Source organism: Trachurus japonicus, chromosome 21, assembly GCF_045865225.1.
Source record: "Trachurus japonicus isolate A0001 chromosome 21, Traja_1.0".
Classification (NCBI taxonomy): Eukaryota; Metazoa; Chordata; class Actinopteri; order Carangiformes; family Carangidae; genus Trachurus; species Trachurus japonicus.
This window is the reverse complement of record NC_140927.1, coordinates 34,823,687-34,849,144: the sequence shown is the minus strand read 5'-3', so window position 1 is coordinate 34,849,144 and position 25,458 is coordinate 34,823,687. Positions and strand designations below refer to the sequence as shown.

Sequence of the window (25,458 nt, the reverse complement as noted above, 5' to 3'; positions counted from 1 at the left end):
TAATATTAGTGGGAAAACAGCTAATGATTCTCATTACAAACTGAGTTATAACTCAGACACACGTTCAGTGAATGACTGACAGCATCCCATGCATCTTTTTTCTGTTATTGCATCCACTGCTGACGCTGCTAAATATAACAGCTGCTTTTTGTTCACTTCCTGCAGCAGTCGCTCCACTTCAGCACTAAAGTTCTTTCTATGTTTGGAGTCCGACGCTCCCTGTAGATTTTTGTTTGGACATTTTACATTTTCTTCTCAACTCACCGTCTCTGGCATTCTGGATTTAAGAACACGTTCATGAATCTGACGTAGAGTTTGCATGTTCTCCCCGTGCATGTGTGGGTTCTCTCCAGCTTCCTCCCACAGACCAAAGACATGCAGGTGAACTGGTGACTCTAAATCACCCATAGGTGTGAATGTGTGTGTGTATGTGTTGGCCCTGTGATAGACTGGTGACCTGTCCAGGGTGAACCCCGCCTCCTGCCCAAAGTCAGCTGAGAAAGGCTCCAGCTCACCCTCCACCCTAGTGAGGATGAGCTGGATAGAAGATGAATGAACTTAAAGAGATATTGGTGAATGAGGCCCATTGTTACAAAATGTAGGAAAAGGAAGTCATTCACATTTGTAACCCTTAAAATAACTTTGCAGAGAATTGTTTTGAAAACCTAAAACTGTTCAACATGAGTTGTGTTGTTGTTTCAGGATCCAGCAGCAGAGACCAGACTCTCCTGAACCCAGCTGTCTGTCTTTAAAGAGCGACTGGTCAAAGGGCATTGTCATTGACTTTAAAGGAGGACGTGGATCAGCTGATCAGATGTAAGCTGTAACTGACAGTCAGACTCAGGTTATTGTAGAAAAGAACCAGTTTGTACGACGTGTTGTTGGACCAGGTCTGAAACCAAAGTGTCTCTGTCTGTTGTGAACGTCCTCAGGGGACATATAAAGTCCATCTTGTATTATCTCTCTGTCCTGATGTTGACTTGACACTGATTCCTCCACAGAGTGGACCAGGAGAGCTCAGAGGTTCCCAGTGGTCAGTCTGCCCAGCAGCATCAAACACACCTGGACTCCATATTTATGGTGAGGACATGTCCAACAGCTGCTGTCACATCTGTTGTGTTCACCATCATCTCCATGCTGCACTTTGACACCAGTGGATTGTCAGTCTGTCCAACATGGATCTGATGTTTGGCTCCATGGTTTTAGTTTGATGCTGTCACTCATAGAGTTTCTGTTCCAGCTGCTGGAGGAGAACATGGTCACTTTTGTCAAGAACGAGCTGAAGAAGATCCACAAGGCTCTGAGTCCAGATTACCCAGAATGCTCAGGGAGTCAGAGGGAGGATGAGGAGGTGTTGGATGGTGAGGATGAAGAGCAGAGGAGGAGCAGCAGAGAGGCATTAGTGAAGATCACAGTGAACATCCTGAGGAGGATGAAGCAGGAGGAGCTGGCTGAGCGTCTGCAGAGCGGTAAGAGGATTTCTCTAAAGATTCAACATGATGGACAATGGAGACGTTCACTGACATCATCACACGGAGGGAAACATGTTCATATAGTCGTTGTTTAGAGGAATTTAAATGTTATATTTTCTTATTGATCTAATTTCTTGTGTTTTCATTCAGAATACTTTGCTCCTGGTCCAGTTTGTGGACGTAAACTCAAATCTGCCCTGAAGGAGAAGTTCCAGTGTGTGTTTGAGGGGATCTCTAAAGCAGGACACCCAACCCTTCTGAACCAGATCTACACAGAGCTCTACATCACAGAGGGAGGGGCTGGAGGGGTCAATGATGAACATGAGGTCAGACAGATTGAAACAGCGTCCAGGAAACCAGACAGACCAGAAACAACCATCAGACAAGAAGACATCTTTAAAGCCCCACCTGGAAGAGACCGACCAATCAGAAGAGTGATGACAAAGGGAGTGGCTGGCATTGGGAAAACAGTCTTAACACAGAAGTTCACTCTGGACTGGGCTGAAGACAAAACCAACCAGGACATACACTTCACATTTCCCTTCACCTTCAGAGAGCTGAATGTGCTGAAAGAGAGAAAGTTCAGCTTGGTGGAACTTGTTCATCACTTCTTCTCTGAAACCAAAGAAGCAGGAATCTGCAGCTTTGATCTGTTCCAGGTGGTCTTCATCTTTGACGGTTTGGACGAGTGTCGACTTCCTCTGGACTTCCACAACACTGAGATCCTGACTGATGTGACAGAGTCCACCTCAGTCAACGTGCTGCTGACCAACCTCATCAGGGGGAACCTGCTTCCCTCTGCTCGCCTCTGGATAACCACACGACCTGCAGCAGCCAATCACATTCCTCCTTACTGTGTTGACATGGTGACAGAGGTCAGAGGGTTCACTGACCCAATGAAGGAGGAGTACTTCAGGAAGAGGTTCAGAGATGAGGAGCAGGCCAGAAAGATCATCTCCCACATCAAGACATCACGAAGCCTCCACATCATGTGCCACATCCCAGTCTTCTGCTGGATCACTGCTACAGTTCTGGAGGAGCTGTTGAAGACCAGAGAGGGAGGAGAGCTGCCCAAGACCCTGACTGAGATGTACATCCACTTCCTGGTGGTTCATCTGAAACTGAAGAAGGTCAAGTATGATGGAGGAGCTGAGACAGATCCACACTGGAGTCCAGAGAGCAGGAAGATGATTGAGTCTCTGGGAAAACTGGCTTTTGAGCAGCTGCAGAAAGGAAACTTGATCTTCTATGAATCAGACCTGACAGAGTGTGGCATCGATATCAGAGCAGCCTCAGTGTACTCAGGAGTGTTCACACAGATCTTTAAAGAGGAGAGAGGCCTGTACCAGGACAAGGTGTTCTGCTTCGTCCATCTGAGTGTTCAGGAGTTTCTGGCTGCTCTTCATGTCCATCTGACCTTCATCAACTCTGGACTCAACCAGATGTCACAACAACAAACAACCTCCAAGAAGACTGAAACAACAGGAGTCAAATCTGCAGAGACAAACTTCTACCAGAGTGCTGTGGACGAGGCCTTACAGAGTCCAAATGGACACCTGGACTTGTTCCTCCGCTTCCTCCTGGGTCTTTCACTGGAGACCAATCAGAATCTCCTACAAGGTCTGGTGACACAGACAGGAAGTGACTCACGGTCCAATCAGGAAACAGTCCAGTACATCAAGAAGAAGATTGAAGAGACTCCCTCTGCAGAGAAAAGCATCAACCTGTTCCACTGTCTGAATGAACTGAATGATGGTTCTCTAGTGGAGGAGATCCAACAGTCCCTAAGATCAGGACGTCTCTCCACAGATCAACTGTCTCCTGGTCAGTGGTCGGCTCTGGTCTTCATCTTACTGTCATCAGAAGAAGATCTGGACGAGTTTGACCTGAAGAAATACTCTGCTTCAGAGGAGGCTCTTCTGAGGCTGCTGCCAGTGGTCAAAGCCTCCAACAAAGCTCTGTAAGTGTAGAGATAGTTGGATTTATTCATCATTAGATAAAACCCATCTGTCTTTCAACAGAACAGATAATAATTTCCTTTCTTCTTCAGACTGAGCAGCTGTAACCTCTCAGAGAGAAGCTGTGAAGCTCTGTCCTCAGTCCTCAGCTCCCAGTCCTCTAGTCTGAGACATCTGGACCTGAGTAACAACAACCTGCAGGACTCAGGAGTGAAGCTGCTGTCTGCTGGACTGGAGAGTCCACACTGTAGACCGGAGACTCTCAGGTGAGGATCCATCCAGCTGTTTATCTGATGCCACTTGAACACAGCAGCAGGTGTTGACAGAGGGTTCCTGTGTGTTGTTGTGTGTGTTCAGTCTGTCAGGATGTCTGGTCACAGAGGAAGGCTGTGCTTTATTGGACATGTTCATATTTTTAGTGAACGTTGAACTGAACGAATCAGTTTATAAATGATTAACCTGAGCAGCGTTCACTGTCACCAGAGTGAACACTGCTCAGGTTTTATGACAGTTTTACATCACGTCTCATGACGTCTCCATGGAGACGGCTCAGCATAAATAGTATGTCGTTGTGGTACAGAAGGTACAGACACATCTACCACTGCTGAAGACAGTTTGTTTGAGTGTTTGAAGCAGTTTGATGAACAAAGAAGTGAAAAAAGAAAAAAAGCCCCCGGATATTTCCACATACAGTTTACCTTCACTACACCTGGTCTTTCACTTTCAGCAGAACATGACTCATTGTTTATGTGGTAAAATATTATAGAGTTTGTTAGTGGCAGTGATTAGAGGCTGGTGATGGCGGGAGAAGGAGGTTCTACTGAAAAACAACAGCTGATTATTTATTTAAATGAACATGAATTAGTTCATATTCATCTGAATGAACTGAACTTACAAGGAGTTGTTTTTAAGTGTGAACTGACACAAACACTGACTGAAGAAACTAAACTGCATGTGGTGGTGGTGGCTCATTGAACATCTGAAGTGGTGTGAACATTAAAACACTGATTCCAGGAATCTGTCCCAACATTTTATTGTTTGGAGAAAACAGTATAGATGATGGTTGGTGTAGGTAGTGGATGGTTTGTTCTGTACAATGAAATAATAAAGGAGCATTACACATTATGACATCAAACAAATAATAAAGATAAATGAAGTTATTTTTCTTCAACTTTATTAACACATCTATAGTTTTGGTGATTCACTTTAAGCTCAAACTCAGGTCTCTAGTATGAGATACATACAGAGATTCTGTCTTTCAACAGAACAGATAATACATTCCTTTCTTCTTTAATTCCTCATGATCATCTCTTCAGACTGAGTGGCTGTAACCTCTCAGAGAGAAGCTGTGAAGCTCTGTCCTCAGTCCTCAGCTCCCAGTCCTCTAGTCTGAGACACCTGGACCTGAGTAACAACGACCTGCAGGACTCAGGAGTGAAGCTGCTTACTGGTGGACTGGAGAGTCCACACTGTAGACTGGAGACTCTGGACCTGAGTAACAACAACCTGCAGGACTCAGGAGTGAAGCTGCTGTCTGGTGGACTGGAGAGTCCACACAGTAGATTGGAGACTCTCAGGTGAGGATCCATCCAGCTGCTTATCTGATGCCACTTGAACACAGCAGCAGGTGTTGACAGAGGGTTCCTGTGTGTTGTTGTGTGTGTTCAGTCTGTCAGGATGTCTGGTCACAGAGGAAGGCTGTGCTTCTCTGGCCTCGGCTCTGAGCTCCAACCCCTCCCATCTGAGAGAGCTGGACCTGAGCTACAACCATCCAGGAGCCTCAGGAGTGAAGCTGCTGTCTGCTGGACTGGAGGATCCAGACTGGAGACTGAACTCTCTCAGGTATGGAGAGGCTGGTGCAGCCACACACACTGTCTGATAGAGGAGGAGGAGCTGGAACATTTTCTATGGCCCCGTTCACACCTGGTCACACCTGGTATGAACATCTGTCTCAGGTGATCCAGGCATTGATGACATCAGATCCCATCACTCAGACCATATCCAGAGGTGGTGTAGGCCACAGTGAAGCACCGCCCACTCCACTGACGTCCTCTGTCTCAGTCTGACTCGTCCCAACACAGTTTATACTGAAGCCAAAGTCTCAGAGTGTTTCAAACATGAGCTGTGCAGCTTTCATCAGTGACAGTGATGAACTACTGGGATCAGGAGTTTCTCCTCATGATGACTTCAGTGTCTCATCATGACTCACTGTGTCATATTCAGGAGAAGAGATGTCAGTGGTGAAAGCAGCTGTTGGCAGCTGTGCTCTGAGACTCTCCAGATGTTTGGATCAGACTTTATTTCAGAGTGTATCAGGAAACATTTCAGCTGCAGCTGGTTGAACTGCTCCTGAACCAATAGAGTGTTTGACCTGAACAGTCCCAGAGACTGTAGACACCTGTTGAGTGCGGACACACTAACAACAACACAGCAACAAGAATCAAAGCATGTCCACTGCTCAGAGACATTCGTCTCCCATCGTCTCCAACCAAGGAGGAAATAAGAGACAGAAACCAGGCGGCACCACCAGGTCTCTGTCTGGTCAGATATTGATGATCAATAATCAGCTCAGTCTCTCTGAGATCCTGGTCTTGTCCTGATGAGATGTGTTGTTGTGTTGAGGAGACAGTCAATCACAGTGTGACATCCAGATGTCCTCACTGTCCAGAGGCCTGGAGCTGTCAATCAGAAGACAGTGAGTGTAGTGAACAGTGTAATAATCAGTGTTTGTGGCTGAATGTGTGTGTGATCAAACAGCTGTTTTCAGACTGTGTGTGTGCTGACTCCAGATCAGATGAAGCCACAAAGTGGCTCCTTAATAGGCCTGGGACGATAATCAATAAATCAATTAATCGCACGATAAATGAAAATGAACTCGATCATTTTTCCGACCTCGATAAATCGCCATGTGCATGCGCACATATTAGTTTTCCTGGTCTCTGGCCTCCAACCAGGCTGGATGACAAGAGGCTTCACTCTGTGCATCGGTCTCAGCACCTGGGCCGTTTGTTTCATAGCAGAATGAAAGGAGTGAACCCTCTTCTCAGTCATCCAGGATCATTGTTTCCCAGAATGCATTTGGCAGCAACCGGCAGCGCTAGCTGTAAAGCTAAGCAGCTAAAAGCTATTTTACTGTAATTCTCGCTGCAGCGCTGTTAACACATCACTTTTTAAAGTTTTAATATTTTTTCACGCGAGAAAGTCACAGTTTAGATCCCAGTCTGTGGTCAGTTTATCCACATATCGCCTCTTGGGAGATTTCCTCCGACGTTTTTGGAGCTGATGTGGTAGCAGCGAGCAGGAGGAGCGGGACTTCCTACAGTCTGCAGCCGTCTGCAGCAGCTCACGGGCCGGTCAACCTCCGTCATTGGGGGAGAAAACGACTAAGAAAACTTATCAGCAGGTTTTTAGAGGTTTACCTCCGGCTGATTTAATACTTTATAGGAGATAAATGCTGGTCTCATAGATGAAATCTTACATCTGTGGAAGTCACATTAGTTTGTTTGAATGAAAAGTGGAGCTTCAGGTGTGTAACGTTATTGGACAGAAGAGCTGCACTGCACTGTTTATTATTTTTTGTTTATTTTATTTTTTTTAGGATAGTAGCTATATAAGTTCTTGTCATTCCAATTACAATGGTTAAAAAATACTCATGAGAAATAAAAGTTTATCGCATTTAAAAGGGTCTACTTGCATTATTATGAAATAGGCTGTTATTATTATATTAGTGGTTAATTTGTTCTAAAAAAAATGTGTCAATAATATCGTTTATCGTCAATAATTTGTGAGACAATATATCGTCCAGCAAAATGTATTATCGTCCCAGGCCTACTCCTTAATGAAAGTCTCCAGCAGCTGGAGCTTCACTTCCTGTCTGAGTCCATGTGCTCTGAGCTGAGCCTGCTTCTCTCTGCTCTACAGTTTCTCTGCTTCCTCTGGACTCTGACTTCAAGTCCAGTCAAAATGTGTGGACAGGTTTGATGGAGCTCAGGACTGGTCCTGAGGACGGCTGCTTTATTCCACATGATGTGACTGATCTCAGTGAGTCAGTGTGTTGCAGCTGATCTGTGTGAAGAGCAGAGAAGAACAGAGTCATTGATCATGAGATCCTGATCCGTCCTGTCACTGTGATCAGATGGTTTCTATTAGAGTTCCTTCATCCACTCACTGCTGCTGTGGCTCCTGTGGAAACCTGCTCACAGCCTCATTCTTCAGCTTCCTGGGGAGTTTTCTTCACACAAACACAAGTTGTGTTCACACTCAGTGTTTCTCACTAAACTCACTGTGTGTTTCACTGAGCTCTAACAAACGTGTTGAGTGTGTTTCCTTCCTCATCAAACACTGAAACCACACTGCAAAAATTCAAAATCTTACCAAGAATATTTGTCTTATTTCTAGTCAAAATGTCATTTCTAGTCAAAATAAATCTAATTATACTTAAAATAAGGGTTAGGGTTAGGGTTAGGGTTAGGACTCATCACATTTAAAAAGTAGCTTGTTTTTAGACACTTTTTAATTTTTTCAAGCAAATTTTCCACTTTAAATAAGTAGAAAAATCTGACAGTGGAGCAAGTTTTTCTTTCTTATTACAAGCACAAAAAACTTGCTTTCACTGGCAGATTTTTCTACTTATTTCAAGTGAAAATTTGTTTGAAACAAGTGAAAATGATCTAAAAACAAGTAAATTTTTAGGTGATGAGTCTTATTTTAAGTGAAAAGAGTTTAGTTTTGACTAGAAATGAGACATTTTGACAAGAAATAAGACAAATATTCTTGGAAAGATTTTGAGTTTTTGCAGTGCATCCACTCTTCACAGCTGCACTCTTCTTCTTTCCTGGTGCATTGTGGGATATCTGGGCTGGTCAGCTCCACCTGTTGTGTCTTCATCTTCTTTGCTGTGACGTGTGTTTGTGCAGCTTGAGAGTCAGAGAGTGAAAGTGTGTGTCTCACACTGCAGTGACATCAGATGGAGAAAAGACATGATGAAGTGTTTCCTCCTGGTCTCCTCCTGCTCTGTATCATCACTAGATAAAGACTCCAGCTCCTTCTTCTCTGTGCTCAGTGTTCATCCAGACATACCAGCCTCCATGTGAACACAGTGATAAAACAGTGTGTGTGTGAGAGCCATGTAATGTCCATGTGTGCATGCTGACAGAGAAGGTGCTGCTCTGACCCCCCTCCTCCTTTCAGGGTGGAGCCTGCTGGAGTCCCATGGTTGACACCAGGTCTGAGGAAGTGTAAGTCTGTTTTTACTTTGATTCATGGAAACGAGGGATGCACATGTTGAACCGTTTAACCGTTAACCGATAACAAGAACTTTGACCGATTAATACTATCAGTTATTTATTTATTAGCTCCTTGTCGTCAACTCATGGGGGCGTGTCAACACGTGCAGATTTCCACGTGCTTTCAGTCATATTTCGCGGTAAAAAGTTCCACAGGAGGACTGACAGTATGTGCAGCAGCCCCCATGAAGGAAGGTCAGACTATAAATGTAGCTACACAGACATAGATGTGAATCACCTGTAACAACGGCGCTGAAAACAATGAAAAAACTAAATAAAAGAGGAGGCTGATGCAGCTCTCCTGCAGCTCCACAGAGGAGCTCTGCTGCTCCTTCAGTCTGGTGTTTGGCTGCACTTTGTAACTAAAACAGTTCTACACTGGACGATCTAACCTCCATATGAGAGATCAGCTGAGACAGAGCAGAGTGGATGTGGCACTGATCAGCTGTCACAGCGCACGTGTGTATTTAAAGGGATAGTTCAACATTTAGTCAAATTGGCCCATTGCCATATTCCCTATAGTCATAGCAGTAGGTTCGTTACCTTTAATTGTCGGTGCAAGCTGTTTGTAGAACGGCGGAGCAGAGCCGTGAGCTGCTCAGAGCTACGCTACGGAGGCTCATTATGGGATTTCTTGGTTTCCCTCATCAAACTCATCAAATACACAATCCAACAACTCCACAACGCTCTGGTGGACAAGTTGTGAGCTGCACATTCACCACGCTATGAGATAATAACACAACGTTACCACACAGTGTTGTTTTAGAACACTGAGCAGCTCACGGCTCTGCTCCGCCGTTCTAAAAATAGCTTGCACCGACAATTAAAGGTAACAAACCTACTGCTATGACTATAGGGATTATGGCAATAGGCCAATTTGTCAAAATGTAGAACTGTCCCTTTAACGGCAAAAAAAAAAAAAATGGATCGTCGTAATCTTATCGGTTAACGGTTAATAATCGGTTAACGAGCGTCGGTTATCGGTCAGAAAAGAAATTCAAAATGTGCATCCCTACTGGAAACAAAGCAGCACATTCAACCATCTTCACACTGTCACATCACTGACCTCATGAGTCTTCATCAAACTGTCAATAACTGATCAATGATCAATAACTGCAGCTGTGTCTTGTTCTCTCCATCAGATTCCTGTCCACTCACAATCGACACAAACACAGTGCACACAAAGATCAAACTGTCTGACGACAACAGGAAGGCGACAAGTGTGGAGGAGCATCAGTCATATCCTGATCATCCAGACAGATTTGACTTCTGGCCTCAGCTGCTGTGTTCAACTGGTCTGACTGGTCGCTGCTACTGGGAGGTCGAGAGGAGAGGAGTCGTTTATATATCAGTGAGTTACAGAGGAATCAGCAGGAAAGGAGACAGTAGAGACTGTGTGTTTGGATGGAACGATCAGTCCTGGAGTCTGAACTGCTATGGTGGTGGTTACAGAGTCTGGCACAATGACAGAGAGACACCTATCACCTCCTCCTCCTCCTCCTCCTCCTCCTCCTCCTCCTCTGTCTCTAACAGAGTAGCAGTGTATGTGGACTGTCCTGCTGGCTCTCTGTCCTTCTACAGAGTCTCCTCTGACTCACTGATCCACCTCTACACCTTCAACACCACCTTCACTCAACCTCTCTATCCTGGGTTTTTCCTCTATCCTGGTTCGTCAGTGAGTCTGTGTTGAGTGAAGCAGAGTCTCCTCCTGTCACAGAAACCTTCTCTCTGTTGAACAGACAGTTCAGTCTCTACACGTCTGTCTCTGTCTCTCACTCACGTCGTCTTCACAGGACAGAGATGAACACAGTTTAATAATGAACTCATCAGCGTCATGGCAACAGAAAAATCACTGGGACCTGAAAAACAAGAAGAAGTTTATGAGAATCACTGAGAAGAGTTTAAAAAACCAACTGATTTAATCCATGAATGTAAATAATCTGATGTGAAATAAACAACAACGTGATTTAATAAAGAACCAGTAAATAAATGAATTAATAAACAAACATTTACATGTCGACATTTATTACTGGATTTATTTTGAGATTCATTTCCTGGCAGATTTTAATTAATCAGCATTGTGGGTGTTATGCTGACACAGGTTTTTATCAGAGAATCTAATGTGTGTGTTTATGATTATTGCTGATAATCGATCACCTTCAGATCAACAGAGCTGAAACTTTGACTGTGTGTTAGCATGTGTTAGCACAGCTGGGCTAACCCTAACCCTAATTGATTTTCTAATTAGCTGAGGAGCTGATCCAGGCTCCTCCCCCTCTCGTCACTGCTGGTGTAAAAGAGTTCAAATGCACCTGTATTATTTATTATATTTGGTTTGATTCAACAGTGGACTGACTGTGTTCCCAGTCACGTTGCTCAGACTAGAGCCAGAAACCACTGAACTCTGAAACACAGTGAAGTGAGCCTGCAGTCCAGCCTGGTCATGTGACCTTCTACCTGAACACACCACTTTCATATGAGTCTTCATTCATGTTCATGCCCTGACCCCTTGTGGTTGTTAGGTGGCACTGCGTTACATTGATTTCATTTCATTTCATTTTGATTTATTTCATTCATGGTTCTCACAGAGTTGCACATATACATTGTGTACACATTTTCACCATGAACGAAAAGGAGCAGGATGAAGAAAAAACGTATAATACCTGCCCCTCTCTGTTGTTACAAATTTCATTGGCTTGCTTCAACACCAATATTATCCTCTGTTTCAAAATATTAAAGATGATGAAACATAGTAATGACAAAAAAACAAACAAACAAACAAACAAAATAACGGTAAACACCACTCGTCTATCTATCTTTTTCTTTTTTCCCCTTCTTTTTCTCTTTCTCCTTCTTCTTTTTTGTAGATACTTATATTTTCTTTTTTAAACATTTTCTTAAACTGAGACATACTTGTACAACTTTTCAGTTCCTTGCTTTGTGAATGCCATAGTTTTACACCTGCAACAGAAATACACATTTGTTTTAAGCTTAGCCTTGCAGATGAACGTTTAACATCAAGCTTCAGTCTGTTTTATCCTCTTCCTCCAATTTAAACAAGCTTTGTAAATGTTCAGGTAATGATCTGTTCTTTGCTTTAAACATTATTTTTAGGGTCTGTAATTCTATTATATCGGCCATTTTCAACAAACCTGCAGAAATAAAAAATCTATTTGAGGGATCTCTATTACCTGCCTTGTGGATTACTCTTACTGCTCTTTTTTGTAGCAGAATCAGAGGAGCGATGTTACTTACATAAGTGTTGCCCCACACCTCCACGCAGTAATTAAAATATGGCAAAATAAATGTATAATACAAAATTCTTAGTGTGTTAGTGTCCAAGACAAACTCAACCTTATTCAAAATATAGATACTCTTGGCCACCTTGGCTTTTACATATGCTATGTGGTTTTTCCATGTCAACTTGTCCTCCAGGATAACACCCAAAAACCTAAACACAGACACTCTCTCAATACTCTCTCCTGCAAATGAAAGTTCAATTTCATCCTTTTTTCGATTTGTAAAAACCATAAATTTAGTTTTTTTTCGAATTTAACAAAAGCTTGTTTTCATCAAACCATGATAATAATGTGAACAGGTGAGTGTTAAATGTTCACTGTTTCAGGTCTCATCAGATAATCCATCAATTATTATCATTTAAAAACACAAGTGTGTGATTTATGTTAAAACTACAAGAAAATATGACACCATTGTTGTCACAATCAAGAAATTAATAAACATTTAAAAACTGTGCCTTTTTGGTTTTTGGAAATTCCTGTTATTGTTATTTTATTTTGAAACCAGAAACCAAATTCATGTAGATGTATCTGTTTTTTAATTCTAAACCAAAGACTAGAGACAAAATCATGTGATCAATTTGTTTTTTGTTCTAAAAGAGTTTGAAGTTTTGCTGATTAAACCTCTCGTTTCTGATTTGGCAGAGACAGGAAGAAGTCCAGCAGAACCACGGCTCCACAGAAAAGTGGTTTTCAACAATGAAGCTAAACGTTATCTATTAAACACTGATCTGCTACATCCCAATAAGCACAGAATGACTGATGAGTTTATCAATACAATGAGCCTATATCCAAAAACCACTGGACCCAGCAGAATCACAGCCCATTGTGCCGCCTTAAAGGGATAGTTAAAAATTAAGCTCCGGTAGCGACCGCGCCGACATAACGTAGCGGGATCTCTATTTACATGTGTGCGCACCGCACACGGAGAGAGGAGGTGAAAAGAGACAACACTGTTACCTGCTGTATAGGCTACTGGCCACAGACCAGTGTGTAACGAGTGAAAAAGCCGCCGTCACTGCAGCCTGAACGCAGCTCAAATCGACCGGTGTCTGAGCACGGCGAACAAGCTTTGATAAACACACCGGATCCGCGTCGGTTTGGCAGCTCAGTGACGGCGGCTTTTTGACTCGTTACACACTGGTCTCTGTGTTAGCGATGGTACAGGCTGAGGCCAGTATACAGCAGGTAACAGTGTTGTTGTCTCTTTTCACCTCCTCTCTCCCCTGTGTGTGCTCAGTGCGCTGCTCAGTGCGGTGCGCACACATTTAAATAGAGATCCCGCTACTTTATGTCGCTTTGCTTGTTTACATTTCACAAAAAACTCCTTGAAAAGGATTAACTGCAATTAATTGAATTGTTTACATCCTTACTTGGCTTGGCATTAACTGAACACGTGTGATCACACAGCAGTGAGTGTGGGCGAGAGAAGACACAAGGCGCAGCGTTCATGTCAGTAAATGGCATCGGTGCGTCATTTGTTTTACTCGTCGATACCGATGCCAGCATTGTAGTGCGGTATCGGGCCCCCTACCGATACTAGTATCGGTATCGGTGCAACACTATTTATTATCATTTAAAAACACAAGTGTGTGATTTATTTTAAAACTACAAGAAAATATGACACCATTGATGTCACAATCAAGAAATTAATAAACAATTACAAATGGTGCCTTTTTGGTTTTTGGAAATTCCTGTTATTGTTATTTTATTTTGAAACCATAAACCAAATTCATGTAGATGTATCTGGTTTTTAATTCTAAACCAAAGACTAGAGACAAAATTATGTGATCAATGTGTTTTTTGTTCTAAAAGAGTTTGAAGTTTTGCTGATTAAACCTCTCGTTTCTGATTTGGCAGAGACAGGAAGAACTCCAGCAGAACCACGGCTCCACAGCACAGTGGTTTTCAACAATGAAGCTAAACGTTATCTATTAAACACTGATCTGCTACATCCCAATAAGCACAGAATGACTGATGAGTTTATCAATACAATGTTCAGCATGAGTCTATATCCAAAAACCACTGGACCCAGCAGAATCACAGCCCATTGTGCCGCCTTAATGGGATAGTTCACCCAAAATTCAAATTTCACTCATTATCTCCTCCCCCTCATGTGGACTAAGGGCTGGGAGAAGTTTCAGAGTCCTCCGTGGCTTCTCTGAGTTACAGCGGGGCTCCGTGCAGCAGTATTTGTCCATATGACGGTTGAGAACAGAGCTCACTTTTCTTCGTCCAAAAAGACACACCAAAAAAACATCCAAATACCTCCATGCTGCTCGTCTGTAATGTCCCTCTTGTATTGAAGCCCCGACATGAGAAATTGTTCCGAAAATGCCGGAATCTCGTGAACTGGGTGTCAGTGCAAATTACGCGAGATTTGGACGGACCAGGAAGAGCAGTGCTGGGAGCTTCCGCTACAAACAAGCTTAAAACATATAATTATTTAATTTTTTTCTCTTTTTTTTCTCATGTTGGGGCTTCAATACAAGACGGACATTACAGACGAGCAGCATGGAGGTATTTGGATGTTTTTTTGGTATGTCTTTTTGTTACGAAGAAAAGTGGTGTCCATTCATAACCATTATGGACAAATACTGCTGCACGGAGCCCCGCTGTAACTCAGAGAAGCCACGGAGGACTCTGAAACTTCTCCCAGCCCTTAGTCCACATGAGGGGGAGGAGATAATGAGTGAAATTTGAATTCTGGGTGAACTATCCCTTTAACAGACCACATATTGACCAATGAGACAGAAAACAAGCCAGTGAGTGGACTATGAATCTCTGAGCTCAGTGACACCTACCAGTTGTTACAGTTGATGGCAGCGTAGCGGTTCAGTGCTTTCTCATGCGTCGTCGTGTAGTTTCACAGAGGACAAGGACCGTCACTGTCAGACTCCCATCAGACTTTATTTACATCTGCTAATGAAAAGAGGAGAAATAATCTCTGCATCAGGCTTCACAGTCACAGCTCAGGATAACACACACACACACACACACACTGGAACAAAATAACCTTCACAACACTCTCTGCCTGTTCAACAGTCACGCTGCTAGGATTAGCCACAAGCTAACATGAAGCTATCAAAGTGAGTGAAAAGCTTTTCCGTATCAATGAACTTGTCATGTATCTCACTCAGCATCATCACAGAACATCAGCAGTTGTTGTCTGGAGCAGATCTTCACATGTATGATCAATAAAGTCACCTTTAACCCTCAAATAGAAAGTTAGATTAACGGAGCTCAGTACAAGTCAACCTACCACGAGGCTCCGACAGCAGACTGTTGCCTAGAAACGGGTCAACCCGCCAAGTCTGCAGGGGCTCGTTAGTGCGGCGTTTCAAAATAAGAGCTTCTAACTCATAGATCATGATTAATAAATAGATAAAAAATGAATAAAGGAGTGAACAACTTCATATTGTAACAGGCAGATAAATAATAATAATAAACTAAGTGTAGTGCAGCTTCCATAATAACAGAATTACAGTTAGTGGAATTACTAACTCCTTAACTCTGTTACAGCAGCAGGTACAAGACAAAGCAGCCAGATAAATAAATCAAACACATTACAGCAGAGTGAGGACAGAGGAAAGCATCAATGTGTTCAGGAATGACTTGGAAACAGTTCATAATGAAAACGATATTGACAATGTATATGGAACATTTTAAGAATATTCACATCATTATTAAACAAAAAGTGTCCAGTGAAACAACAAAGCAGCAAACTAAAGTAGCCTCTATAGATGGACCATGGATCATGAAGGGATTAGGAAACGCCTGTCAAAAGACAAATACACTCTACAGAGAATTTATTAAACAAAGAACTAAAGAGGCAGAAAATAAATGTAAGTATCAGAATAAGTGAACCAATACTATAAAGCTCTGTAGAATAGGACAATATTTAATTACACCAAAAACAACACTCAAGGAATATGGGATATATAAAATGTTATTATCAAAAATGGCTCAACACAATGAAGTTCCCCTCAGTATTTCATTCAGAGTGTCACAGGATATGAAGCTATATGGACCAGGAAAGACTGGGCTCGTAATAGGAGGGTTAGGTGAGTGATAAACACAATGAGGAAATGAAGTCACAAGCTACTATGGAGTTAACATATGCTTTATGAAAAATAAAATAAAATGAAAATTCAGCACAATAACTGACTTCATGTTCCACGGTTTCTTTCTTTTTGTTCTTCACAAATGACAAATCAAATTGTTCTCTATCACATATGGGAAATGTCCACATGAGAAAAAACATAATAACAAAAAAGAGTTTTAATTAAAGCAGATATCAGCTTCACGGCCGTTTCGGCTAATGCTGCGTTCAAGGCAGGCTTTTGAAACCGTAAGTTACAGCTTCAAGTCACAACTACGACTTGGTAGCGTTCCAGGTAACCCGTAGCTCGTGTTTTTACCGTCCTGTTGTCTGTGAAAGTTCCCTATAACGGCCACTCGTAACTTCCGACCCGTGAACTCGTACCAGATCGAACTGGTATGACTTCACAGGAAGGAAAAACACAAAGTACGAGTTTCTTTGAACGCACCATGAGTTAGCAGCCCCCGCCCTTGTCAGGCATCAATTGGTCCTCGTGCTACGTCACCACATTCACGCGCATCCCTTGGCTGCACACACAGCCCTTCATGCCGTTCTCTCCCCTCATTGGATAACACTTGTATCCCACAAGGAAAATTTTCTCCTCGGGTTACAGCAGAGCAGAGTGACGGAGAGACTCGTGTTTAGGCTGAAATACTTCATGTAAGTGATTGCTGACGGAAAATAGGACTATTTAGGACTTATATTAACAAAAACATTCCACTGATATCTGCTTTAATGTTGTTTGAAAGTCTTTGTGGAACAGAGACAGGACTGTTACTAGATAGTCATAACACTCTTCTCTTTATGGCCATACTCAAATCACATAATCACACAATTAAACACACTAGTGCTGTAATACAATACTGACTAAAGGAAAACATTTTATTAACTGTACAGGTTTTAGTTCTATAGCCTATCAATGGAATATTTATTTTTACACATTTTAAAACAACCATAAATTATTTGAGCTTTTTTTTTTGCCATGAAATGTGAGGATTTTAGCTGTTTTCCATGAATTACAACACTTTTTGTTTTACTTTTAACCATGAAATATATTCATTCATATATTAATATTCATTTTGTTTAATCTCTTTTTAACCATTAAACAAATCATTTAACTTATCAACTGTGAAACAGTAAAAACACAAATCAAACACTTCAATTTTTAAATTCACAACATTGCTTTTGCTGGTAATGAACATATTTAGCAGCTTCTCCGTCTATAATGAACATTATCAGTGCAAGCAATACACACACACCAACACAATACAATGAGTTCAGCATCCACACAATATATCATAGCTCATAACAGGTTGTCAATGCCTTAAATCTTCCTTTAATGCACAAACAATAGTAACTGTAGGTCATGTTCATGTTTCTGTGGGGACGATAAGAGCTTTCTGCTGCCTAAAATAAATGAATTTTGAGGTAAACAAACAATATTATTATATTATATATTCATATAATTAGAGCCAATCATCTACTGGGTTACAGGAACATTAAAAAGGACGACATGGATGATGGTTCACAGCTTTAATCAATGTTTTGTAAGTGTTGGAGGAAAACGTGGCAGAAAACCTCCCTGATCCATTTCCATGTGAGGACTGCAATGATCTCTGATAGGAAGCCCAGCTCCATGTTCCTCACAGCAGCTGAAGAAAATGAAATAGTGGATATTGTTCACTAAAGATTGTAAAGATGTGAAGCAGTGAAACGTCTCTGAAGAATGACACTCCAGGTCATTCTCTTCTTCTTTACAGAGTTCTTCTCACTCTTTACCTCAAAGCAAATCCTCTGTTGATGTGACCATTACCCATAATCCTGTGCCTTTCCTCCTTTGCTCTGTGATGCAGGTGCAGGTTTATGACAGTAGGGGGCGCTGACGTCACATGAGGCAGAATCTCACCTGAACCTGTTGAACTACACCACACAAAGCTCTGACGTCAGGACGTTGTCGCTCTGCAGCAGCTCAGAAACGGTCAAAATGGCCGCCAGCTGTTTGTCACTGTGAACTGTTGATTATCACAGTTACACAACAAACAGACACACACAAACACACGAGTGTCACATTAAGATTATATTAAACCACTGTGTGTGTGTTTGTCAGATACTTCAGGTGAGGTCAGCAACACCTTCTCACTCACCTGTGACCTCACCTGGTCATTCATAGTGAGTGTTAGCGTCATTAAAATAGGAGCAAGGCAAGGCATCTTTATTTATATAGCGCATTTCATACCAAGGCAACTCAATGTGCTTTACATAAAGACAAAACATTTAGAAAAAAAAGAGGCATGAAAACAGAATAAAACACTAAAAACAGAGTTAAAAGCAAGAGTAAAAATGTAAAATAAAAGAAAATAGATAAAGTTTAAAGTTCTTAAAAGAGCTCAGCTATAAGCACATGAAAAGAGAAATGTTTTTAACCTGGATTTAAAAGTGTTTACAGTTGATTTCAGTTCTGCTGGTAGTTTGTTCCAGTTGTTGCAGCATCACAGCTAAATGCTGCTTCACCATGTCTGGTCTGAACTCTGAGCTCCACTATCTGACCTGAGTCAGTAGATCTCAGAGCTCTACTGGGTTTATACTCTACTAACATGTCATTCATGAGCAGTCAAACCTCAAACGGTGGAAAACAAGAAAATAGTGATGGAAGTATGACAGACAGGTAGCAAGATGGAGTCAGTCACTCACTGCAAAAACTCAACATCTCACCAAGAATATGTGTCTTGTTCCTAGTCAAAACTAATCTCATCATACTTATAACAAGACTCATCATATTAAAAAGCAGCTTGTTTTTAGACACTTTTTACATCTTTCAAGCAAATCTGCTTTGTTTTGCTTTCACTGGCAGATTTTTGTCTCTTTGATTGTTGCTGTGACAAAATGAGACATTTGAAGACGTTGCCTCAGACTGAGAGGAACTTGAACGCATCATTTGTCTGTATTTTGTGACATTTGATGGAGCAGACGATGAATGGATGGACAGAGACAATAAGTGTCAGTGGCAGCTGGAGAGTGTTTTTCTCTCTTTGAATTTCCAGTGTGAGTGAAATGACTGAATGTTGTGATAGTGGAGCTGTGAGGTGAAATAAGTGGAGGCCCAGTTGTCAAAACTAATCTCATCATACTTATAACAAGACTCATCATATTAAAAAGTAGCTTGTTTTTAGACACGTTTTACTTCTTTCAAGCAAATCTGCTTTGTCACTTGAAATAAGTAGAAAAATCTGAAAGTGGCACAAAAAACTTGCTTTCACTGGCAGATTTTTCTACTTATTTCAAGTGACAAATTGTTTGAAACAAATGAAAATGATCTAAAAACAAGTGCATTTTTAGATGATGAGTCTTATTTTAAGTGGAAAGAGTTTAGTTTTGACTAGAAATGAGACATTTTGACAAGAAATAAGACAAATATTCTTGGAAAGATTTTGAGTTTTTGCAGTGACTGCCTACACTGACAACTGAGCTCTCCCCCTGCGACTTGAAAAACAAACAAAATACAATCGCTTTTTTACTCTGTTTTATAGTTCTTTACCTCCTCTAGTTGTTTTTAACCGCTCATAGGATTTCTAGTCACTGAATCCTGTTTTTAAGCTGCACTTTGTCCCACACTTTGATCCAACTGGGTCTGACAGCGTGGGAAAATCCCTGACAGCTGACAACCAGCTAGCTTACCGGACACCCAACCACCTCACCGGGTCCAGTATTAAGTCTCACCTCCTCTCCCCGTCTAAACAGTCTGCTATTATACGTGCCTCTTCAACGCCGTGGACTCCATCTGGAGGAAGTTTCACCTTTCAAAATAAAGGTGGATTAATTCTTCCTTACCTCTCTGAGGTTCTTCTATGAGAGCTCAGATCTGACTCTGTGCTTTATGTCTTCACTTCATCTCTTGCTGTGTGTATGTGGAGTTTCCATCGCTCACACACTCTCCATCTCTCTGAAACCTTGGAGATCAGTCAGACTTGGTTATAGAGAGCCTAAGCGGAAGCAGAAGTGAAGCTCGCCATGGGACCTCAATTCGGAAAAAAATCTCCATGTAGGTAAACGGGAGTCAAAATTTTATTTCGTGATTGTGTCATGAATAAAATATATGACCTTAACCTACTTAAAACATCACGTTTCATGCCAAAAAACCAGCAGTTTGTTGTAAAACGGCAACAGAAGAATGTATTTAGTGTGAAGACGCTCTACGGACTACAGATCTGGTGTCCCACTAAAAATATGTCACCAACTGACACGGGAAAGGAAGGACGCCATGTGGTCGCCATGGTGACGTCACTACGCCAGCTGGAGTCTCTATGGTTACGGATTCTAAGGAGTTTTATTTTACAATAGTTTTACAACAAACTGCTGAGAAACGTGATGTTTTAAACAGGTAGAGGTTATATTTTTTTCTCATGACACAATTCAATCGGATCATGAAATAAAACTTTGACTCCCGTTCACTTACATGGAGGTTTTTTACGAATTGAGTTCCCATGGCAACGTTACTTTCTGCTTCCGCTGAGGCTCTCTATTTCACTCCAGTGGTTTCCTCCTGATGGATCTACTTGTATTAAACCCCCTGCTGGACCATAAGTGACATCACAGCACTATTCTAGCTGTTAGACTACCAACAACTGTTTATAATAATAATTATCACCTGATTCATTCAAAGTTCTCCACTGAGTGTTTCATGTCAGTGACAGATAATTGTCATAGTGTCTGGTTCAGTTCACCTTTATGTTAATGTTGTGTGTGTGATAAATGTTCTTTGTTCACTTTACATTTTATTTCTTGGAGCAAAGTGCAAAGAAGCAGAAGGTAATTAATCCAGATAAGATAACATCATGATGAACAGGTGAGTCACAGTTCAAAGTGTTGAAGTTGACCTTTGACCCAGCGGTTGTGTCGCAGTTTATTTCGTCGTGTGAAGGTAAGGTGAACAGTCTGAATGTTTTCCTCGTTAACACCTGTCGTTACCTGAGTTCTCTGCCCTTCAACTTGTCGTTGTGTTGTTGTTGTGTTATTATAATGTGACTGTAGCTGAGTCAGAGCTGTAGCTGTAAAGTCTGGACCGACAGAACCGTGTCCTCCATGTTGTGTGGATGTTGTGGGTAGAAGCGTCTCCTCCATGTTGTGTGGATGTTGTGGGTAGAAGCGCTAGATTAATTCTTCCGTACCTCTCTGAGGTTCTTCTATGAGAGCTCAGATCTGACTTTAGTTGCGTTTCCATCCACCTTTTTTTATTCACATTTTCAAAAATTGCGAATAAATACTTGAATGGAAACGCCAGAAATTCGAATAAAGGCAGTAAATGCACATAAAAGTTTATACGCTTGGAGGGGGTGGATTTGTCAGCGTATCGATTAAAGGAAATGCGACTTTTTGTGATGGAAACAGATTATGTGAATGGAGGCAGAGTTTGTGGGTGAAGCTGCTGGACTTCACCCAGCGACGCCCCGGTCTCCCAGCTCTCATCTCTGCACCGCAACACAAACGCTCTGTAACCCGTAATCTTTTGTTTATGACGGTTAAGACTACACAATCACACGCCGTAACATCGTTATGTAACTTATTGATGTTTCACCGGCTTCGTATGTAAACAGATGCACATGGAGGAGAGGAGTGTAACCAGAACAGACTGTCACAGTTCTACTTTCTTTCTGTGTTTTATCTCATGTTACAACATGAAAACCTGCGGCTCATATTCAAGTGCAGCCTATATATGTATTTTCTTTTAAAATGTAGCTGGTGCGGATTATACAGGTGCGTCTATAGTCCGGAAAGTACGTAAATTGTCCATGATGTTGAGTGTCAGCTGAGTGTCAGCTGTTGGATACATTCACGCTCTCTTATGACGTAATCTCACGGCGCACCACTCCTCCTCTCCCAATAATCGCAAAACAATAACGGATGGAAACGGTCATAAATTCGCATTTGCTTTTTGCGCATTTTCACAAAATCCGCTTTTAAATTCGATACGACTTGGATGGAAACCCAGCTTCTGTGGTTTATGTCTTCACTTCATCTCTTGCTGTGTGTATGTGGAGTTTCCATCGCTCACACATTCTCCATCTCTCTGAAACCTTGGAGATCAGTCAGACTTGGTGATAGAGAGCCTCAGCGGAAGTGAAGTGAAGTGAAGTGAAGCTCGCTGTGGGACCTCAATTCGGAATAAATCTCCATGTAGGTGAACAGGAGTCAAAGTTTTATCATGAGAAAAATATATGACCTTAACCTACTTAAAGGGACAACGAGGAGTTTTGGAAAAGCAAAGTGTTTCCACACTACATTTATGAGCCTCCGTGCGCACCGTAGAATTCTTCAACCGGCGCAAGACAGACTCATGTTTTCATTCATCAAGAATTAAAGTCAGAGGTTGGAAGACGATCACATACCGTCGTAGTTTCGACCATAAACGGCAATACAGCGGCGTTATTCTCATGAGCGTCCGCAAAACCTAAAGTAAGGAAACGCTGGTCGGCTCGCCCAGCATTTCCACCACCACTAATAATAACAAAATAACCATAGAGACAAAACCATAGATTTATCTAAAATGGACCATTAACAAGTGTGGGTAGCGTAGATTCATCCACATTAACGTGAGACTTTTTTATAACCAAATAGAAACTCCTCGTTGACTGGTCATCATGTTTCATGCCAAAAAATCTGCAGTTTGTTGTAAAACGGCAACAGAAGAATGTATTTAGTGTGAAGACGCTCTAGGACTACAGGTCTGGTGTCCCACTAAAAATATGTCACCAACTGACACGGGAAAGGAAGGACGCCATGTGGTCGTCGTGGTGACGTCACTACGCCACCTGGAGTCTTTCTGGTTACAGATTCTAAGGAGTTTTATTTTACAATAATTTTACAACAAACTGCTGATTTCTCTTCATGAAACAATGATGTTTTAAACAGGTAGAGGTTGTATTTTTTCCTCATGACACAATTTTATCGGATCATGAAATAAAATTTTGATTCCCGTTCACTTACATGGAGGTTTTTTCCGAATTGAGTTCCCATGGCAACGTTACTTTCTGCTTCCGCTGAGGCTCTCTATTTCACTCCAGTGGTTTCCTCCTGATGGATCTACTTGTATTAAACCCCCTGCTGGACCATAAGTGACATCACAGCACTATTCTAGCTGTTAGACTACCAATAACTGTTTATAATAATAATTATCACCTGATTCATTCAAAGTTCTCCACTGAGTGTTTCATGTCAGTGACAGATAATTGTCATAGTGTCTGGTTCAGTTCACCTTTATGTTAATGTTGTGTGTGTGATAAATGTTCTTTGTTCACTTTGGATTTTATTTCTTGGAGCAAAGTCCAGCGAAGCAGGTTAATTATTCCAGGGAAGAGAACAGCGTCACGTCCAACAGGTGAGTCACAGTTCAAAGTGTTAAAGTTGACCTTTGACCCAGCGGTTGTGTCGCAGTTTATTTCCCCGTGTGAAGGTAAGGTGAACAGTCCTGTCTTTTAAAAAAAAATGTTTTATGAAGAATGAATCTTTAACCCGCAACATGCTCATGGAGCAGGGTTACACTTGTTTAGTTAATCAACTGAGAGAGAGAGAGAGAGAGAGAGAGAGAGAGAGAGAGAGAAATGGAGCAAAGAGCAGTAGAGCAGGTTTGTCCAGGTAAGACCTCGTCCTCGTGTCAAACAGGTGAGGCAACTTTCATCGTTTATTTTTGCCCAGCGGTTGTGTGGCAGTTTATTTCCCCGTGTGAAGGTAAGGTGAACAGTCTGAATGTTTTCCTCGTTAACACCTGTCGTTACCTGAGTTCTCTGCCCTTCAACGTGTCGTTGTGTTGTTGTTGTGTTGTTATAATGTGACTGTAGCTGAGTCAGAGCTGCAGCTGTAAAGTCTGGACCGACAGAACCGTGTCCTCCATGTTGTGTGGATGTTGTGGGTAGAACCGTGTCCTCCATGTTGTGTGGATGTTGTGGGTAGAACCGTGTCCTCCATGTTGTGTGGATGTTGTGGGTAGAAGCGCTGGAATAAGAGCAGAAGCTGTTACTGCCTATATCACTGATCAATACTGACAGTTTCTTTATTGATGATTGGTTTTCCAGTGTTGATCAATGTTCAGCATCAGGTTCTTCACAGTAACTGAGTACATTTAGTGCAGTACAGTTGTGAGGTACTTGTACTCTCCTTGAGTATTTCCTTGTTGTGCTACTTCCTGCTTGTACTGCAGCTCATGTACCTGACAGGTGAAGCTACTGGTCACTTTGCAGCTGCAGGTTGTAGATTAAAAACACCTGATGAGCTCAGAAACACAGGATTAAAGATGAAACCACAGCATGTTTGTCCTGTGACTCTGTAGGTTACATCAGCTCACTGACTCATTTAAATCTATGAGAAGAGGAGCAGCTGGACACTGTCTCTGTGTCCTCACCATTCATGTCTGTGGTTACACACAGCTAACACTCTGGGTTATTGATTATTGGACACAAATCATTAATATTGTTGTGGAGAATGTTTTAGAGCTGCAACAGTTGTTCAATCAACATTTTTCAAGCAGAAATGTTCAATTTTCAGCCTCAAAAACGGAAGATTTCCTTGTTTTCTCTGTTTGATTTGACTGTAAACTGAATATTTTTGTCTTTTTGATTGTTGCTGTGACAAAACGAGACATTTGAAGACGTGGCCTCAGACTGAGAGGAACTTGAACGCATCATTTGTCTGTATTTTGTGACATTTGAGAGACAGTAAGTGTCAGTGGCAGCTGGAGAGTGAAATGAGTGAATGTTGTGATAGTGGAGCTGTGAGGTGAAATAAGTGGAGGCCAGTTGTTGTGTGTGTAGCTTGTTTGGTCCAGTGGTTTTCTACAGGGACGCTGTCCACACAGAGACTGTGTCACATCAACTCAGTGGATCTCAGTCCTTGTGTGTGTCAGTGGATGGAAACAGTGGTCCATGGATCATGTTGCTGGGCTGCAGCTCCATGACGCCATCTAGTGGACTGATAGTAGAAGTAGAGCAGCTGATGGCAGCTTCCTCTTCCTCACTGCTGTGTGACTGCATTCAGCTGACACTGATATGAAGCAGAGGAGAAGAGCCAATCAGTGGAGGAGCAGCTGGAGACATGATGGACATGTGAGCTGCTGTGCAGATGAATGATGTGTGTTTCCTCTGCAGGTGAAGCTACAAAGTGTGTGTGAGCTGATGTGGATGTGAGCTCAGCAGCATGGATCAGTGTGAGGACAGAGAGGAGGGAGCCCCTCCCTCTAAAACCAAGAGCCAGACCACAGGTCAAAGGTCAGATGAGCATCTCTAACTGTCCATGACTCAGATCACTGCTCCATCATTATTCACACTCAAAGCTCTGTGTGTGTTGTGTTCAAGGCCA

The 25,458-nt window shown here is 42.0% G+C and overlaps 3 protein-coding genes across 3 annotated transcripts in view; all 3 read left to right on the top strand.

The window, feature by feature from the left end:
* The first annotated feature begins 1,210 nt into the window (after window positions 1-1,210).
* Window positions 1,211-25,458, top strand: part of LOC146965678 (protein NLRC3-like) — a 197,640-nt gene continuing 173,392 nt past the window's right edge. Inside the window, exon 1 of the mRNA XM_085765090.1 lies at window positions 1,211-1,469. Coding sequence (XP_085621216.1) covers window positions 1,211-1,469 — 259 coding nt within the window. The remainder of the gene's footprint in view (window positions 1,470-25,458) is intronic.
* The window catches only part of LOC146965684 (protein NLRC3-like), a 45,319-nt gene continuing 21,489 nt past the window's right edge, over window positions 1,629-25,458 (top strand). Inside the window, exons 1-2 of the mRNA XM_085765037.1 lie at window positions 1,629-3,432; window positions 3,523-3,696. Of these exons, the coding sequence (XP_085621163.1) occupies window positions 1,910-3,432; window positions 3,523-3,696 (1,697 nt within the window). The 5' untranslated portion in view covers window positions 1,629-1,909. The remainder of the gene's footprint in view (window positions 3,433-3,522; window positions 3,697-25,458) is intronic.
* On the top strand, window positions 3,994-10,467 carry LOC146965685 (neoverrucotoxin subunit alpha-like). The gene is made up of 3 exons (XM_085766395.1): window positions 3,994-4,013; window positions 8,591-8,667; window positions 9,858-10,467. The coding sequence occupies exons 1-3, from the start codon at window positions 3,994-3,996 to the stop codon at window positions 10,403-10,405; spliced, it is 645 nt and encodes a 214-aa protein (XP_085622521.1). The 3' UTR covers window positions 10,406-10,467.

Bases quoted from the DNA above. Each gene is read 5' to 3' on its own strand.
- LOC146965685 (XM_085766395.1), top strand. From the start codon at position 3,994: ATGTCGTTGTGGTACAGAAG. The intron at 4,014-8,590 runs GTACAGACACAT...CTGACAGAGAAG, and splicing joins ATGTCGTTGTGGTACAGAAG to GTGCTGCTCTGACCCCCCTC. The intron at 8,668-9,857 runs GTAAGTCTGTTT...TCTCTCCATCAG, and splicing joins GACACCAGGTCTGAGGAAGT to ATTCCTGTCCACTCACAATC.